Here is an 18,353-nt window from a genome sequence, read left to right as displayed (position 1 = left end):
ATAAATATCACTGCCAGACGTGAAGTGATATTGCCAGACATGGTCATAGAGTCAGTAAACACACGCTGATGTGCTTCCATTCAGATTATAATCAAACAGATGGGCCATATAATCAATAATAGCTGATCAATGAATCACAATGATAGCCGTCATAGAGTCGCTAATAAACACGCTGATGTGCGTCCATACAGATTATAATCATGCAGACACGGCCACATTCCCCACACAATACACACACACACATATAAAAAATGTAGAAGAAAAAAAAAACAGTTTTTTATGGATAAAGCAGATCGCTAAGTTATGCCCCGCTCAGATGACAGCGTGCGTCACAGAAGCGTCACTGCCGGCAGGAGGGAGCGCCAAATTCAAATAATCTATATTCCGCTTTTCTGAGACTTTTTTTTCCGTAGACGGTCTCATTATGTTTGTAAGACCGTATTCTACAAAATCGTTTTGTTTTTTTACCACCAAGACGCTGTTTTTGAGCGTAATTTATTCCATAACGGACGCGAACAATAACTCTCTGAAGAAATGAAACGTAAACAAAGGAATATTCATCCTTATTACAACGTTATTGTTTCGCTGGACTAAAAGTGCTCGCTGGGATGTTTTTCTGTGGACCCTTACCTCTCTAACTAAACTGGGATTTCAGCAGTGGACGCGTTTGTGGCTCGTTATTACAATGATAAAGGTACGTACGGCTTTTTTACTCTGCGTGTTTGGATGTGTACTGCTTACACAAATGTAGCAAATTTGTGCCACTCATTCCTTATAAGCTTTCCATCGAAAAACAGCGATCTGTCGTCGATGCTTGAGGCTTAGACCCTCAGAATGATATAGAGTTTGACAAGATTAACTTTGTCCCGTTTCATTTATTCTATTAGAAAACAATGACACATGCAAACAAAGAGCGTTCAGTGCGAGGTCGCTCTGGTGCAGGCTAACAGGTTAACTGGGTGCCGGTGATCCGTTGAGCAGTTTTCACCACCCGCTGGAGTGCTTTGCGGTCAGATGCGGAGCAATTGCTGTACCATACTGAGATGCAGTTCGTGAGTATGCTCTCAATGGTACAGCGGTAGAATTCCACAAGGATCCTGGGATTCAGGTGAACTTTCTTAAGGCTCCTTAAGAAGTAAAGGCGCTGCTGTGCCTTTTTGACCAGAGTAGAGGTGTTATGGGACCAGGTGAGGTCATCAGAGATGTGGATGCCAAGGAACTTGAAACTCGACACACGCTCCACTTCAGCTCCGTTGATGTAGATGGGTGTGTGTGCATGACTCCTAGTCCGCCTGAAGTCCACAATGATCTCCTTTGTCTTCTGGGTGTTTAGCTGTAGATTATTGGTGGCACACCACACAGCCAGGTGCTGCACCTCATCCCTGTAGGCTGATTCATCGTCATCCTTGATCAGACCTACCACCGTGGTGTCATCTGCAAATTTGATTATGGTGTTGGAGCCATAAACAGGAACACAGTCATGGGTGAAGAGGGAGTACAGGAGAGGGCTCAGTACGCAGCCCTGTGGCACGCCGGTGTTCAGGGTGATGATGGAGGAGGAGAGGTTATCTAACTTGACGGACTGAGGTCTGTTAGTCAGAAAATCTAGAATCCAATTGCAGATGGGTGTGCTGATTCCAAGCTGGCTGAGCTTGGAGATCAGCTTGGAGGGGACTACTGTATTAAATGCAGAACTGAAGTCCATGAACAGCATTCTCACATGTGTGTTTTGACTGTCCAGGTGGGTGAGGGCAGAGTGAAGCGCTGTTGAGATGGCGTCCTCTGTTGACCTATTGTGGCGATAGGCAAATTGGAATGGGTCCAGTGTAGCAGGGAGACAGGATTTTAGGTGGGATGCAACCAGTTTCTCAAAACACTTGGCAATGATGGGGGTGAGTGCAACAGGACGGAAGTCGTTAGGGACCGAGGCAGTGGAGTGTTTCGGTACTGGTACGATGGTGGAGGTTTTGAAGATAGTGGGGACAGTTGTTTGGGCCAGGGACAGATTGAAAATGTCCGTGAAGACCTCAGCTAGCTGCTCCGCACAGGCTTTAAGCACACGACCAGGTATTCCGTCAGGGCCAGCTGCCTTCCGTGCATTCACCTTACGCAAAGTGGAGTAAACATCTGATGTGGAGAGAGTGAGAGGCAGTTCACTGGGTTGATGCTCAGCTTTGAGTGAGATCTCCTTATTATTTTGATCAAAACGAGCATAAAAGTGATTGAGCTCGTTTGGGAGGGAGGCAGAGCTGGAGGGGGGCACAGAGTTAGGTGGTTTGTAATCCGTGATAGATTGTATGCCTTGCCACATACGCCGGGGGTCTGAAGAATTGAAGTGATCTTCAATCTTCTGTTTGTGTGTAAGTTTGGCCTGGCAGATACCCTTCCTCAGGTTGGCTCTGGCTGAGCTGTAAGCCTCCTGGTCTCCAGACCTGAAGGCTGCATCTCTTGCTTTGAGCAGGAGGCGAACCTCTCTGTTCATCCAGGGCTTCTGATTGGGGAAGATTTTAATTTTTTTGTGTGTAGTCACTCTGCTCACACAGCTGTTGATGTGCTCCATGACAGAGTTGGTGTAAGTGTCAATGTTAATCTGAGAGTTTGTGATGGCCTGGGCAGCAAACTCACTCCAGTCTGTGAGCTGGAATTGATGTTGAAGAGTGGAGTCAGCACCTTCCAGCCAGATTTTAACAGTCCTTGTTGTAGGTTTCACACGTTTGATGACCGGGGTATACTTGGGGAGCAGGAACAAAGAGAGGTGATCAGACTGACCCAGGTGGGGGAGGGGTGTGACTTTGTAGGCATCACTCACATTAGTATAAACGTGGTCCAATGTTTTATGTCCTCTTGTAGTGCAGGAGACATTTTGATTAAATTTAGGGAGAACAGATCTAAGAGTGCAGTGATTGAAGTCCCCAGCAACAATAAAGGCTCCATCCGGGTGCAGGGTTTGTAATTTGCTAATAGCAGCACAGAGTTCTTTCATAGCCACGTTAGCATTAGCGTCCGGAGGCACATAAACTGCAGCAGCAACAATGCAAGTAAACTCACGTGGTAGATAGAATGGCCTGCACTTGATAATCAGGAACTCCAGCTCAGCAGAGCAGTAGGTATCAACAATGACAGAGTCTTTACACCATGATTTATTTACATAAATGCATACTCCACCACCCTTGTTTTTACCAGAGGTTGCTGCTACTCTGTCAGCCCTGAAGAGAGAGCGTCCATCCATATGCACCACGCTGTTTGGGACATCGTTGCAGAGCCATGTTTCAGTGAAGAACATAACATTACAGTCCATAAGCCATTTCTGTGTGAGGGTCCAGATCTTTAGTTCGTCCATCTTGTTCATCAGAGACCGTACATTGGCAAGGAAGATGCTGGGCAGAGCTGGTCGATGTGGGTTTAGCCTTAGCTTAGCACGCAGCCCTCCACGCTTTCCCCGTCTTTGTTTACGGTCCCGACGCCGAGCACTTCCGGTCGGTACGAGTGATCCGCTTGTCCGCGGTGATCTCAGTAGCTCCGACGGGAGTTCGCTGAAGTCGAAAGGATGATCTAAAACTATGTTGGAACACTGTTTGCTGATGTCCAAAAGTGATTGTTTACTATAGCTGTAGTTCGCATAACTGGATCGCGCGAACACGAGTGAAATAACCAGGTAAATTAACACCATTTTCCAAAATCTGGTAAGACGCTGAGCCTCGCGATGTGTTCGCGCCGCCATCTTGTCAGAATGTCATCTTGTCAGAATGTCCTTCAGAGTCTTAGATACCCGTTTCCAGAAATGCTTAACTTCAGGGCAATCCCAAAACATGTGTCTATAAGTGCCTACAGAGTTTCCTGAGCAGAAATTACAATTGGAAGATGAAGAAAGCTTCATTATTAAATATCGTTTTCTAGGAGTAAGATACATCCTATGAACCATTTTGTTGTGAATTAATTGATGATTAGGATTTTTTGAAACAAGTTTAAAATTGGCCCATATTGAATCCCAACAGATATCATCAGTGCTGTCTTCTGTATCCGTACCATATACATCTCTGTACCAGATGTCCAAAATCGGTAATGGCTTATAGGAGGCCTCCAAAAACAACAAATACAATGAAGACACTACACCTTTCGTACTCGCATCTATTGTCAGGGTTTTGTGCACACTACGACAATAAATTATTATTGTGGGATAATTTTGCAGCTGCACGCCAAACAGAAAGAAGATACGTTATAATTGGACCAAAATGCTGTTTCACACTCTTCAACGGGATATTACAATAAATTAAATCTTTTAATCTGTAGGGTAATGCCAAATTAGATTCAACCAATTTCCAAGAGACGAGAGGGCCAGGATTCAACCAAGCTATAAGAGGTCATAAAATAAATGCCCAGTGATAAAACTTAAAGTTTGGTACCGTAAGACCACCCGCATCTTTGCAATGTTGTAGAGTTGCATATTTTATACGAGGAGGTTTGCTAGATTATTTAAATGCATTAGTGCAGATTTAGTCCAATTAATTTTATATCCAGAGAGTAAGCTAAAAGAATTAAACACAGAAAGAAGATGTGGGATTGAGTTAGTTGTGTCACTGACATACAGTAGGATGTCATCTGCGTATAAAGATATCCAATGTGAAGTATTACAAAAAGTAATAGGTCTCACCATAGTGTTTTGACGGATTTTCTGTGCGAGAGGCTCAAGAGATAAGGCGAACAACGCATGCCGCGTGAGATGAAAAATTGTGAAGAACAAATGCCACTCGTCATAACCACTGCAGAAGGATTAGCATATAGAACTTTAATCATATTAATATAGTCACTACCTAAGCCAAAGTGTTCCAGGACTTTCCATAGATATTGCCACTCCAGCCTGTCGAAGGCTTTTTCAGCATCTAAAGATAGTGTGGCACTCGAGTCTGCCGACTCGATAGTACCACTCACCCACTCATGTTAACCAATTCCTAATGAGTACAACAAAAACATTTCCAAATAGGCCAATAATATAAATCAGATGTTGACGTTACTCCATTTACGCTTACTGGAGAATACCAGTACCAACATTCAGAAAAGAAAAAAATACTTTAAGAAATGTCACATTATCCTTCTTCACTCGCTTGTGTGTCCACTCCACTCAGAAAGTCCTCAACCTCCAAAGGGGATCCTCGAGTAAGTTTGAGTTTTGCAGGATACAGCAAGAAAGTCTGAAAGCCCATTTTCTGTGCCTCGTTGGTAACCTCAATGAATGCGCGGCGACGATTCATGGTAAATGCACTGTAATCAGCAGAAAATCGGATGTCTTTTCCATCGACTTTGACTGGCGATTTCCTAGACGCTCTGAGGATTTGATCCCGGTCAGTGTAGCGCAGCATCTTCATAATGACCGTTCGCGGCCTGCTTGTGCTGTTGGGAGGGCCGATGCGACGAACTCTCATAATCTCCACCTTCACACCGGTCAACGAATGAAACCATACTGGTAGAGAATCCGAGATGTAAGACATGAGATTCACATCTTCTACACCTTCCGGTAAGTTCATAATGCGAACGTTATCCCGCCGGCTCCGATCTTCTAAGTCAGCCAGTTTTTCCTCGTAGGTAACCATTTTCATGGTACATTTCTCAAAGTTGTTCTCCGTTTCACTAACTCGGCTGCTCAGGATGGAATATCTATCACCTAATTCTCTTACGCCGCTAGAACAGCTGGAAAGCTCCTTCTGAATGTTGTCCAGTCTGTCTTGAAGAGTTTTAAACTGTGCTTCAATAAACGACTGTTGCTTCTCCATGGCTGATGCGATCATGGCGGCAAGAGACTCCTCCATCTTATCCGCTTCATGCGTTTGTTCACGACTTACTTGCCTGCCGGCCGATTTCGCTTGACGTGAGGACATACCGTTGTTGTCAAATACACAGTGATTAAAGAATAGCCAAACAATTTGTTAAATAGAGTGAAATTATCGACGAATATGAGTGGGGTTGGCGGCGGCACAAAACTAAGCTGTCATCGTACTCACAGGTCACGTGACTCTCGTTTATCATCATTTTTAATTCATTTTAGCTTCTGCTTTAAAATGGTCAGTTGGGGTTTTTTCTTTTTGGGGTTTGGAATGTAATGTTTGTATTTTAATGGTTTTTTAGAGACTACGTAGACTACATAGATTAATTCTCTATGGGCCGGTTTCCCGGATAGGGATAAGATTAAACCAGGACTAGGCCTTTGTTAAATTAGGACATTTAAGTAGTTTTTACAAACATGCCTTACAAAAAAGCATTACTTGTGTGCATTTTAAGACCAAACAATTGCAATAATGTATTTTAAGATATGTCAGTGCAAGCTTTTTTCAGTTTAGACAGCTCTAACATTTATTTTAATCTAGGACTTAAACCCTGTTCAGGAAACCGCCCCAAAATTTGTTTTCATAGGCTGTATATTACACATTATTTGGAGGACAACATTGGGCAGGATGTGGCCTTGGTATAGTGGATTAAAATTTAAATTGACTAAAAACTACATCTTTAATAATGCATATTCATTTTGTTATTTGGATTTTTCATCTGATTCACTGAAAAATGCTCAACAAATGAATCAAAACAAACATTTGTTGCAGCCCGATTACAAATTTCATCTCTCTGTGAATTCAGTTTGTTTTTGAGATCTCTGTCTCTTTCTCCTTCTGGAGATACTGAGAAAACACACAGAAATAACTCCTTCTTTAGTTCTGCCTGCTGTTTAATTTCTTACAAGTCAGTCTGTTGTGTCTAATACTGAATTGTATCTCACCTGGGGTCAGAGGTCACTGGATCATCACTGAATTGTGGAGGAAGAGACATTGACCCGTCACTTTTCAGAGACACACAGCTGGGTTCTGGAGATGAAGATCTCTGTCTCTCTCTCCTCCTGGAGATATTGATAAGCATTACATAAAAATGTCTTGTAATGCACCTTATAATACATTGTACAATCTCATGAATAACTGTAACCACACTTAATACATTATAAGACTTAGCAATTCATTGCTACATATGCGTTTCAAATTTGGTTATAATTATTTACAACAAGATTAAATCTATTACAGTGCACATTATTAAAGATTATAACTCATTATACCTTTAATATCCCTTTACGATGCATTACACAAAGGCTTTAAAGTGTTACTAAAGCTTTAGTTCTGCCTGCTACTCAATTGATGATAAAGCTGTTGTCTCTAACACCTGTTTAACACGGGCAATGCTTCTAGTGCTCAACCGAGCCACTGCTGTCTCTATGTATTGTGCAGCGCCACATACATTCACATCAGTGTTAACTCAGCGGTAGAGTTACACTCACGAGACACTGCACTTATTCACAATCACAAAAGTACATTATTTGTGTGTTTCATCTAAGTTATCTTTTGAACTAATACTGTCAAAACACACAAGGTTTACATATAAACTCAGTTGGTTATGTCTAAAATGAAAGTAAACAGCCGAAACAAATGGATGCGTTTCTGTATATTACCTGCATACAGGTCTTAAAGGGACAGTACTAAACATGCTGTCGACTATCATTAAAGGGATAGTTCACCCACAAATTTAATTTCTGTCATTATTTACTCTCTCACATGTTGTCCCAAACCTGTATTAATTTATTTCTAGTGCTGAACACAGACGATGATATTTTGAAGAACGTGGGTAACCAAACAGTTGCTGGTCCACATTGACTTTGTGTGAGGTGTTGATGAGGCACAACCACAGGAAGATGATGGAGATCAATAAAAAGGTATTTTAAGAAGTAAATCCAAAAGACAGGCAATTATATCAACATAACATAGACGAGAACGGACGAAAACTGAGGACTTATAAAGCATGAGCCAAACAAAGGAAACTAATGAGATAATTAAGACAACAGGTGAACTGAATGACTAATTAAACAGAAAACTAGTTCACAGGAGAAACAGAAAACCACAGACATAACAGTTCAATAGTAGGGAAAAATCCTACGGAAGTCACTGTGAACCAGCAACTGTTTGGTTTTCCACGTTCTTCAAAATAGCATTTATGTTCAGCAGAAGAAAGAAACTCATTCAGGTTTAAAACTAATTTTGAGTGAATTAATGATGGCATAAATATAAAACACTATGACAAAATTGTTATTCTTTAATGTTAAAGCAACAAAACGCAAAGAAAAACAATAACTCACTACTCTTGACTGAAAATAATACAGTTGCTTTAATAGGAATCAATCTATATAGAGTTTAATTGTTATATTGCTAAATATGCCTAATTGTACCTGAGAATAAAGCACTGTTTGTTTTATTTGTATATTATGTGTAACTTTGTTCTTATTCTTTAATAACAAATAAAATAATGACAAAGAGTTTTATCTTCGCCCACTTTGGCCTAAATATCCACCATTCTTCTTTATATTTTGTTACCTTGAAAGGCTTTATCTTTATAATATAATAGGGAAATTAGTTTGGCTGTACTGTGCAGACAAAACAGTAAAACCAACATGACAAAGAATCGTGATATGATATTTTTTGCCATATCGTCCACCCCTAATCTGAATTTATTATATCTCACCTGGGGTCAGAGGTCACTGGATCATCACTGAATTCAGGAGGACGACCCATGGATGCATCACTCTTCAGAGACACACAGCTGTGATCAGGAGATGAAGATCTCTCTCTGTTCTCCATAATGACAAACTGACTTCACACCTGCAAATGGAAACATAAGAGAACAAATGACACATAATATTGTGATTATTATTGCAGTAAATCTTAACGCTACACACACAATGAGATTGAAGAGAATGTGGAGCTGCAGCAGGATCCTTTTCTTCTGAATCCATAAAGTGATGCTTTACTGACTGTAGTGAAGAAGATCTGAAGAGTGATCCTCATGAGCATCGTCAGTATCTGAGCTCACTGATGCTCTTGTGTCTTACTGAACATATTTGACTCCAGCAGCAGGAGAAAAGCATCAATCTGTTCAGAGCTTGATGTGTTTCTGCTGCTGTAACACATATCAACTAACTGATCATGACATCTGATGAGGATTATTTTCAGAGCTGATGTTTAGTTATTGAACCACTAGTGAATAAACCCTGTGGAAGCGACATACAGCCGATATTTAATAGCTGCTCTTCCTCCACAATTAGTTTCCATTTTCGGAAATTGTTCACCCAAACAGCACACGTACGTCTGGCCGACGTCGGCCCAATATCAAAGCGTCGGCTTCACTACCTGAAACATCTAAAAAACATCGGCCAGGAGTAGGCTGGTATAATTCGGTCAGTGCTCTGTTTCTCAGCTCTTCAATCGTCGGCTCCGAGTCGGTTCCCGATTGCAGGCCGATGCCACGCTAATCTGTTTGCTTGCGAGCCCGGTTATTGGTTTCTTAGCAACCCACAGAGAGAAGAGACTCATCCCGGCGACATCTGGGGCTTTCAGGTAAGATTTCACTTCAACTAAATTACAAACAAAATACTACGTTGTTAATTCTGTGACACTTAAAAGGTACTAGTAAGGCACTCGGTGTGCTACAGCACAGGTGAAGAGATTGTGCCTCATTTCCATCTAACTTGTTTAGCTAACGGTCACGCTAGCGATTTTTAAAATGAATGTTAACACCTTAATGTGTTTCCAGCAGTTTCTCTGAGGGGAAATATTAAAGCGGATTATTATAGAGAAGTCCTAACTGCTTTATCTCCTTGTTTTCACTCTTTTACAGGCTGCCAGATTATTAATGTAATGTTTTAATGCCAGATGTTTGTGTGAATGCTGTGTGTGAGTTGAGCGCTGCACCAGCGGGAGCAGAGTTGCCATGGAAACGGGGCATCAACACAACCAGCAAGCAGTAAACTTCGTCTCTCGCTGCGGGTTTCACTGTTTTCAGGTAAATTTAGTCCCTAACATCACACAAATATTACATAAAAACGTTCCTGGCACGTTTCTTACTACTTATTGACATGTTTTAATTAAATATTTATTTTATAGAAATGGTTTAGTGTCTTCGAAAAAGTCTGTTAGCATTTTAGCAGTTTTCAGGTAACATTAGGCTAAATCTGTAGATTGAGCTCTTGTTTATGAAACTCTGGGCTTTTAATCAAATATTTGTGTATATATGGGTAGTTGACAAATAAAAATTGGACTGTGTCCTATGGTGTGACATAGCAAAAATGTAGAAAAGAAAAACTACAAATAACTTGAGAAAAATAATCTTCATTCTTAGTTACAAATAGCATGAGAGAGGATTATATTCAATGTTAGAGTTTATTTTTATTTTTTTTACATTTTTGCTGTCACACCATAGGACACATTGATACGTCAACTACCCATATATGAGAGATGTTGATGGTGATTTGTCAATATGTTATTGGAAAAGGCTTCTTTACTGAATCAATGACGTCACTTACGTGGAGAGTGTAATCACTGAAAACAAGTTTTGATATTTCATGGTAAACAAATATAATAAAAATTGTTCTGTGATTTCAGGAGGACAGAAAGAAACTACAGAACAGAAGGAAAGCTCCAAGATTTCAACATTTCTGAAGGGAGCTACGGACTTAGAAATACAGGTGGTCTAAAGAAAGTTGTTATTATAATTGTTATATATTCTTCTTTCTTTTATTTGCATTTTACCTCTGTTCTAGCTTGTTTCCTTCTAATAAACCTGGATCTGCAAACTAAATATTGTTGGCTCTGTGACAGATTGCTTGTTTTGTTGATTCTTCAGTGATGATGGCCTGCTGCAGAGTTGGAGTGAAGCGACTGTCAGACAGTGACGTACCGTGGGGTTTCAGTCTGGGCCTTCAGTAAGCAACTGTAAACTACATGTACACATCTTACACATCTCTGTTACAGCTAGCACAGCCATATGCATAATGCACATATTATGCCACGCATAGGCTCTCAACAACAATGACGGCTGATCAACAATTTCAACAGTAGGCTAGATTAGTGTGGGTTAAATGCAGAGTAAATTTCCCTACATCATGGTCAGTAAAAGTAATCCGCCAATACACAGTTCACTATGCACATTTACGACGACGCAACCAAAGCAGCAAAACTGTACAAATGCTGGACATCCACAGACTACACCACAGTATTATCAACGCACCACCTACACCTCCATAACAATGTGCATGATACAATACTCCTCAAATAATAAAGCATTCACCTGTCACTTGTATATAAAGTCCCTGGGTCTATCATCCCATGTCCCTTTAGTCGGATTAAAAAATAAACACGCCAACAAAATAACTTGTGCTTGGTGCTAGCTGTTAGCCACTCATAGTTGCAATCTTTGAAATGGCGCATAAAAACTTTGCTGGCCTTTGCAAATTCAGTTTGGGTGTTGGTCTTCCTTTCTCAGTTATTCTCTTGATAGAGCTGATTTTTCAGCATCATTACTCCAGTCTTCAGTGTCACATGATCCTTCAGAAATATCATTCTAATATACTGATTTGCTTCTGAATAAATATTTCTGATTATTATCAGTGTTGAAAACAGCTGTGCTGCTTCATTTTTTTCAGGATTCTATGATGAATAAAGTTTTAAAACAGTACAGTGTTTATTTGAAACAAATGTTTGCTCTAACTTTTGATAATTGATAAGACTGATAATAATCAGAAATGTTTCTTTAGCAGCAAATCAGCGTATCAGTTTGATTTCTGAAGGATCGTGTGACACTGAAGACTGGAATAATAAAAATTAGCTTAGATCACAGAAATAAATTACATTTCACCATATATTCACATAGAAATCTGTTGTTAAATTATAGTAATATTTCACAATATTACTGTTTTTACTTCATTTTGATCAAATAAATGCAGCCTTTGTGAGCAGAGGAGACTTCTTTCAAAGACATATAAAAAAATCTTACTGACTCAAACATTTACTTTTTACCAAGATGGCGCCGCTGTGTTCGGACGCCGTTCGGGTCGCTCCTCTGAGATTTTGCTTAAACTTACTTTTTTACCTACTTTTACTTTCTCTTTTTACACATTTCACGTCGGCACTGATCACCTACAACATAGAAACACTTTTGGACATTGGAAACCGCTACACCAACCTGCTTCAGGACACTTTATCCACGAATCCTGCGTGGCCTCTGGAGATTCTTCGGAACGCGGAGACGAACAATAACCCCCTGAGGCAACGGATCAAGAAACACCGCGGGAAGCGCGCTGGAATTCGAGTCAGACTCAGGAAAAGGGCTCACAGTCCTCCTCTTCCAAGCATTCTCCTCGCTAATGTCCAATCCTTGGAGAATAAGATGGACGATCTTAGAGCCAGGATTAGTTTCCAATGGGACATAAGGGACTGTAACATCCTGTGTTTGTCAGAAACATGGCTTTCGTCCTCGGTCCCGGACACTGCTGTAATGCCAAGTGATAACTTCTCTGTCTTTCGGACGGACAGAACAGCTGAGGCCGGTAAATCCAGGGGTGGTGGAGTGTGTTTCATGATCAACAAGAAATGGTGTGATCCCAGGAATATCTCCATTCTGTCGCGTTCCTGCTCGCCTCATCTGGAACATCTTTCCATTATTTGCCGCCCATTTTATCTGCCCCGGGAGTTTTCATCGATCATTGTTACTGCTGTGTACATTCCACCACAGGCGGACACCGGCTTGGCTTTGTCTAAGCTTCACGATGTGCTCAGCGGCTACATTAACAAACATCCTGACGCTGCCTTTATCATCGCGGGGGACTTTAACAAAGCCAACCTCAGACAGGTCATGCCGAACTTTCATCAACATGTATCCTGTCCAACTAGAGGACCAAACACACTGGATCATTGCTACACTCAGTTCAAGGATGCCTACAAAGCCCGCTCACTACCGGCTTTTGGCAAATCGGACCATGCCACCATTTTTCTAACACCGGGATACAAACAAAGGCTCGTTCAGGAACCTCCGGTGCAGAGAGTAGTGACGCGCTGGTCCTCCCACTCAGAGACTATGCTGCAGGCGGCGCTTGATGACGTCGACTGGGACATGTTCTGGGCGAGTTCTTCTGACGTCAGCGAGTTCACGGATGTAGCATTAAGTTTTGTAAACACGCTAACCGAGCAAGCTACAGAAACAATAACGATAAGGACATTCTCCAATCAGAAACCGTGGGTGGACAGAACAATCCGTGCCGCGGTTAACACACGCACTGCCGCTTACAATGAGGCTCTTCTGTCTGGGAATACGAGCGAGTACAAAGCATCGTGCTATGCTCTCCGTCGTGCAGTAAGAGCCGCCAAACACAGATACAGAGAGAGAATTGAGTCTCATTTCCAGCTCAACGACTCTCGACGGATGTGGCAGGGACTGAGGACCATCTGTGACTTCGGAAACAAATCCTCCGCGGAGGTGAGAGCAGATCCGTTGCTGGCCGACGAGTTAAACATCTTCTGCAGCCGCTTCGATGGCAACGGCGGCGGCGCGTCAGGAAGCAGCAGGCAGAGCAGCGATGATCCTGTAATCACCGTATCGGAGGATGAGGTTCGGAGGGCGTTAAAGAGAGTGAACGTCAGGAAAGCAGCCGGTCCTGATGGGATAACCAGCCGTGTTCTGAGGTCCTGCGCCGATCAGCTCGCTGGTTTGTTCACTTCCATTTTTAATGAGTCCCTTGCTACCTCCGTGGTTCCCACTACATTAAAAAAAATCCATTATTATCCCTGTGCCAAAGAACAATAAACCCTCTTGCCTGAATGACTATCGCCCAGTTGCCCTCACATCTATAGTCATGAAGGTTTTTGAGAGACTTGTAAAGAGCCACATCTGCTCCTCCATCCCTGATACTTTGGACCCTCTTCAGTTTGCCTATCGCCCAAATAGATCCACGGACGATGCCATTTCTCACGTTCTCCACTCTTCCCTCACACACTTGGACAGCAACAATGGGAATTATGTAAGGCTGCTATTCATTGACTATAGCTCAGCTTTCAACACTATAGTCCCCATCAAGCTGGCATCTAAACTCACAGACCTCGGCCTAAACTCCTCACTCTGTGACTGGATTCAAGACTTCCTCACCGGCAGACCTCAAGTGGTGAAAGTTGGCCAGTTCACCTCAAACTCCATCACTCTGAACATAGGAGCCCCACAGGGCTGTGTCCTGAGTCCCCTGCTCTACTCTCTCTACACGCATGACTGCATGTCCTCTCACAGCTCCACATCTATTGTCAAATTCGCTGATGACACTGTGGTTCTGGGCCTCATCTCCAACAACGATGAGACCGCATACTTGGATGAGGTAGAGAGACTCACATCATGGTGCCAGGACAACTGTCTCTCTCTGAATGTGGGGAAAACTAAAGAGCTGATCATGGACTTTAGGAAGAGACAGCAACAGCCCTACTCTCCTCTCAGGATCAGTGGGACCCCTGTGGAGAGGGTGAGTAGCTTCAAGTACCTCGGCGTAAACATCTCCGAGAACCTGACTTGGACTACACACATCCAAACACAGGTTAAGAAAGCCAGGCACAGACTACCATCTGCGACAGCTGAGGAAATTCAGGGTCTCACCAGCAATCCTGAAAACTTTCTATTCAGGGACCATAGAAAGTGTATTGACTCAGTACATCTCAGTGTGGTATGGAAACAGCTCCAATCAGGACTGCAAAGCACTACAGAGAGTTGTGCGCTTAGCTGAGCGCATCTCAGGGTCTGCTCTCCCCTCTCTGCAGGACATCTACCTCAAACGCTGCAAAAATAGAGCTGTTAAAATCTTCAAGGACTCTAATCACCCTGGTAACCAGCTATTCACTTTGCTTCCATCTGGTAAGCGCTTCCGTAGCCTGATGGCAAAAACTGAGAGACTTAGGAGGAGCTTCTTCCCCCAGGCCATCAGGCTCCTAAACTCTAACTCTGTGTCATAACATCACTTGACTCCATGTAATATCACCATATCAATAAGTTATTCATAATTTTTCTCCATGTAAATATCATATATCAATAAGCTATTCATAATTTTTCTCTACCTCATATTGCTGCTATTCAAATACCCTGTACAACTCTTTGCACATTATTTTTTGCACATTCCTCTCATTACTATTTGTCAACAACATACTGACCTGCTTTTTTTAATCTTATCTTATCTTATTTTATCTTATCTTTTATTTTATTTTATGTTTGTACTTCTTCTTAATATTTGTATTCTTTATAATTGCACTGTCCTTGGAGCGGACCTGACCTACATTTCACTGCTGGTTATACTCTGTATAACTGTGTATGTGACAAATAAAACTCTTGAATTTTGAATTTAAGAGTAGTGTAAATGACAAATATGACGTTCCACCCACTTAAACGATACTGTGTGGCATGTGTTGTCCATTCTAAAGAGACCGCCTGTTCCTCAAATAATGAGGACAAAATAATACATTTACTAAGGGATCACATGAAACACTTCATCAATAAACTGATTTTTGAGAGCATTAGTGGCAGTGTGCCGATTTGTGTTTATCGATAGAGGAAGTGTTTCATGTGATTGAGCACCTGCCTAATGTTTTTGGATGAGCACATATTACACCTTCTTGTGATTAAATTAGATTTATAGCAAAATAAGCACAAATAGGGGCAGCAGCAGCTGTGGTGCTTGGTCTGTAGTGAGGTCACACAATTCTAATACCAAGGATTTATCCAAATCCACTAAAGGAAGTAGAGCTTTTTGGTATTTTACATTGAAATAGCCTTCCTGATAATATTTGGGGCTCGGACACACTCTTTTAGTTTAAATTAGATTAAAATACATATTTTAGCCAAGTATTCACACAACACATCTAATAACCGCACTCCAGTTATACGTGATGAAATAAATCCTCTTTTGTCTGAAATAATATGAACAGCAGCTATGCTAAACTTTCTTCTTTTGATTTCCTGTTTCTATCTCAGGATGCCCATCCCAAGATGATTAGAGATTACACCAGCTCCAGACTGAATCCAAACTCACTTGTACAGACTTCAGATGATACCAACGCTCACAAAGACTTCAGATGACAGCAACTGTACATGGACACACAAAACAAATACTATCCTTATATTGTCTATAAGGGTAAGTTTGACTATTTTCAGCCCACTTTGTATTATTGCAACGTCTCTAATATCTGTAAATAAACCATATTTACTCTTTCTCTGAGTTATGTGTATCTATATGTCCTCTTTTATTTGCAAGCAGCACTCCACAGGATGACGCAAAATGAAATGACGAGTTTTGACAAAATGACAAACTCTTTTTGCAGCATCTAAATGAAAAAATGCTATTTTGCATCATTTTTGCTGGCAAATACACTGGGTATCTCAGAGAAAGAATGAACATTGTTCTTTTACATATATTACCAACATTGTAACAAAATGGACTGAAAATGGTTGAACTGACCCTTTAATAATGTTGAAGAATAGTGTTTAACTGAACACAAAAATAGAGACTTTAGGAAGATTTTATCAGAAAAATATTTTAGAATTTTTTTATCATGCAATTTAAAACATTTGAACTGCTTAATAATTGTTTTTATTGTGTGTTTATGTAACTGTTGTATTATTGTAACTCATGAAGATAGCCTTCGATGCTGACAGCACTGAACACATGACTTGTTTTATGAACTACTGTCATATGGACATTATTTTGTTGCCAGAAGATGGTCTTCCCAGTGAGTCTCAGTCACTTCTGGCTGATTAAAGGATGTTTTTAAATTGTAACATTGAAATATGCATATTCTGTAAACCTACTTTGAAATGATAAGTATTGTGAAAAGTGCTCTACTAATACAATATTTAACCATGGTTTTACTATAGTAAAACTGGAGTTTTTTTTTTTAAACCATGGTTTTGATGCCATATTCTACTATAGTAATATTGCAGTAATGCTTCAGTAAAACTGTGGTAACTATGACTATAGTAACCATAGTTTTTGAAATCATGGTAAATGTTGTAACTATGGTTTTACTGCAAATGCTGTAGTAACGGTTATTTTGTACTTACTATGGTTTTACTGCAACAGTCATAGCTAAACCATGGTTACTGCAGTAAAACTATGGTTGATTTTGAGTTTACTATGGTTTTACTGCAAATGCTGTGGTAAAATAATGGTTCAGTTTCAAAAGACTACAAATAATCCGCTTTTGATCAAAGCATCTGATAAATGTAAATGTATTTGTATATGTAATGTGTTAAATGAAAATATGAATAAAGTTGCAACTGTTCTTGAGAGTGGTGTGTATTGTTTTATTATAAAGCAGCGGCAGCAAAACGCCTTTGAACCGCGCCCACGCAGAGCGGCCGGTATTTACAGCTGCATCGTCCCAACATCGGCCGGAACGCATTTCCGATCAGGGGCCGATGTCGCGGCGATGTATTCCCGATTAGCAAACGCTCCCTGAGCGACATCGTGCCGACGGAGTTTTGTACATCGGGTCGACGAACGTGTGCTATTAGGGCAGTTCTGCACGCTTATGCAAACATGTTATTGTTAGTCTTTTCATGTATGTTTGCCCTCCTAAGATATTGTTAAGACTCTACTTTTATTGAAATGATCCATCACATAATGAGATGATGACAAGCAGAGGTAAAAGCACACACAGGAGCTCAATACCATGGTAAAATCTAAGGGTTTCTGTGGTATCTGTGCGGTTCCGTTATATTTACTTTCACTTTCGATTCATTTCATGAGCGTCAGTTTCTGTTCTTTTCAGTGAACAACAGCAGAGTTACAATCTTATAAATATATAGAACATCATATAACAAGATATTAAATAAATCCTGATCGCTGAACTTACCGTCAAATATGATCTTTCGTGAAGGCGTCTTCTCGGTTCTACCGGAAGTCTGAACTCTCGGAGTTTTCTGTGTTTTTGGGAAAGTCGCTCTGGAGAAAGTTCGGGAAAGTTGGCAAGATATTCACAGATTGGACTTTTCCGGATCAATAACTCGGGAGCAAAACGATTTTACTTCAGAAATAACCCCTCTTTTATTTCGTAGTGATATAAACGAGCTACAATTAGTTTTCCTCAAAACAAGCTTCCTCCTCTCTGAACAAAATACACTGATCTCACTGCTGGAGTCTGAGAGACCGAAGGGACCGTCTGCAAAGTGCCAAACATCTTACTAATAAAATACTCAATAACTAAACAGCATCACTGAAACAAGCTTCCTCCTCTCTGAACAAAATACACTGATCTCACTGCTGGAGTCTGAGAGACCGAAGGGACCGTATGCAAAGTGCCAAACATCTTACTAATAAAATACTCAATAACTAAACAGCATCACTGAAACAAGCTTCCTCCTCTCTGAACAAAATACACTGTTCTCACTGCTGGAGTCTGAGAGACCGAAGGGACCGTCTGCAAAGTGCCAAACATCTTACTAATAAAATACTCAATAACTTCACAGCATCACTG

The 18,353-nt window shown here is 41.0% G+C and overlaps 1 protein-coding gene across 9 annotated transcripts in view; it reads right to left on the bottom strand.

Annotated features, from left to right (window-relative positions):
• The window catches only part of LOC306854985 (protein NLRC3-like), a 48,618-nt gene extending 30,483 nt beyond the window's left edge, over positions 1 to 18,135 (bottom strand). For 7 of the 9 annotated variants that reach the window (XR_013782889.1, XM_079393347.1, XM_079393352.1 and 4 more), the window contains exons 1-3: positions 17,733 to 18,135; positions 8,545 to 8,681; positions 6,764 to 6,880 (exon numbers count right to left, since the gene is read on the bottom strand). Coding sequence is in view for 7 of the 9 variants with exons in the window: in XM_079393347.1 (XP_079249473.1) it covers positions 6,764 to 6,880; positions 8,545 to 8,660 (233 nt within the window). In the remaining 2 variants the exon portion in view is untranslated. Of the gene's footprint in view, positions 1 to 6,724; positions 6,881 to 8,544; positions 8,682 to 17,728 lie in introns of those variants that run through there. The other 2 variants (XM_079393348.1, XM_079393354.1) reach the window with 2 other exon arrangements.
• Positions 18,136 to 18,353: the final 218 nt, after the last annotated feature.

Source organism: Barbus barbus (assembly GCF_936440315.1).
Source record: "Barbus barbus genome assembly, chromosome: 3".
Classification (NCBI taxonomy): Eukaryota; Metazoa; Chordata; class Actinopteri; order Cypriniformes; family Cyprinidae; genus Barbus; species Barbus barbus.
The sequence above is the reverse complement of the archived record's forward strand: the minus strand, read 5'-3'. Positions and strand labels throughout refer to the sequence as shown.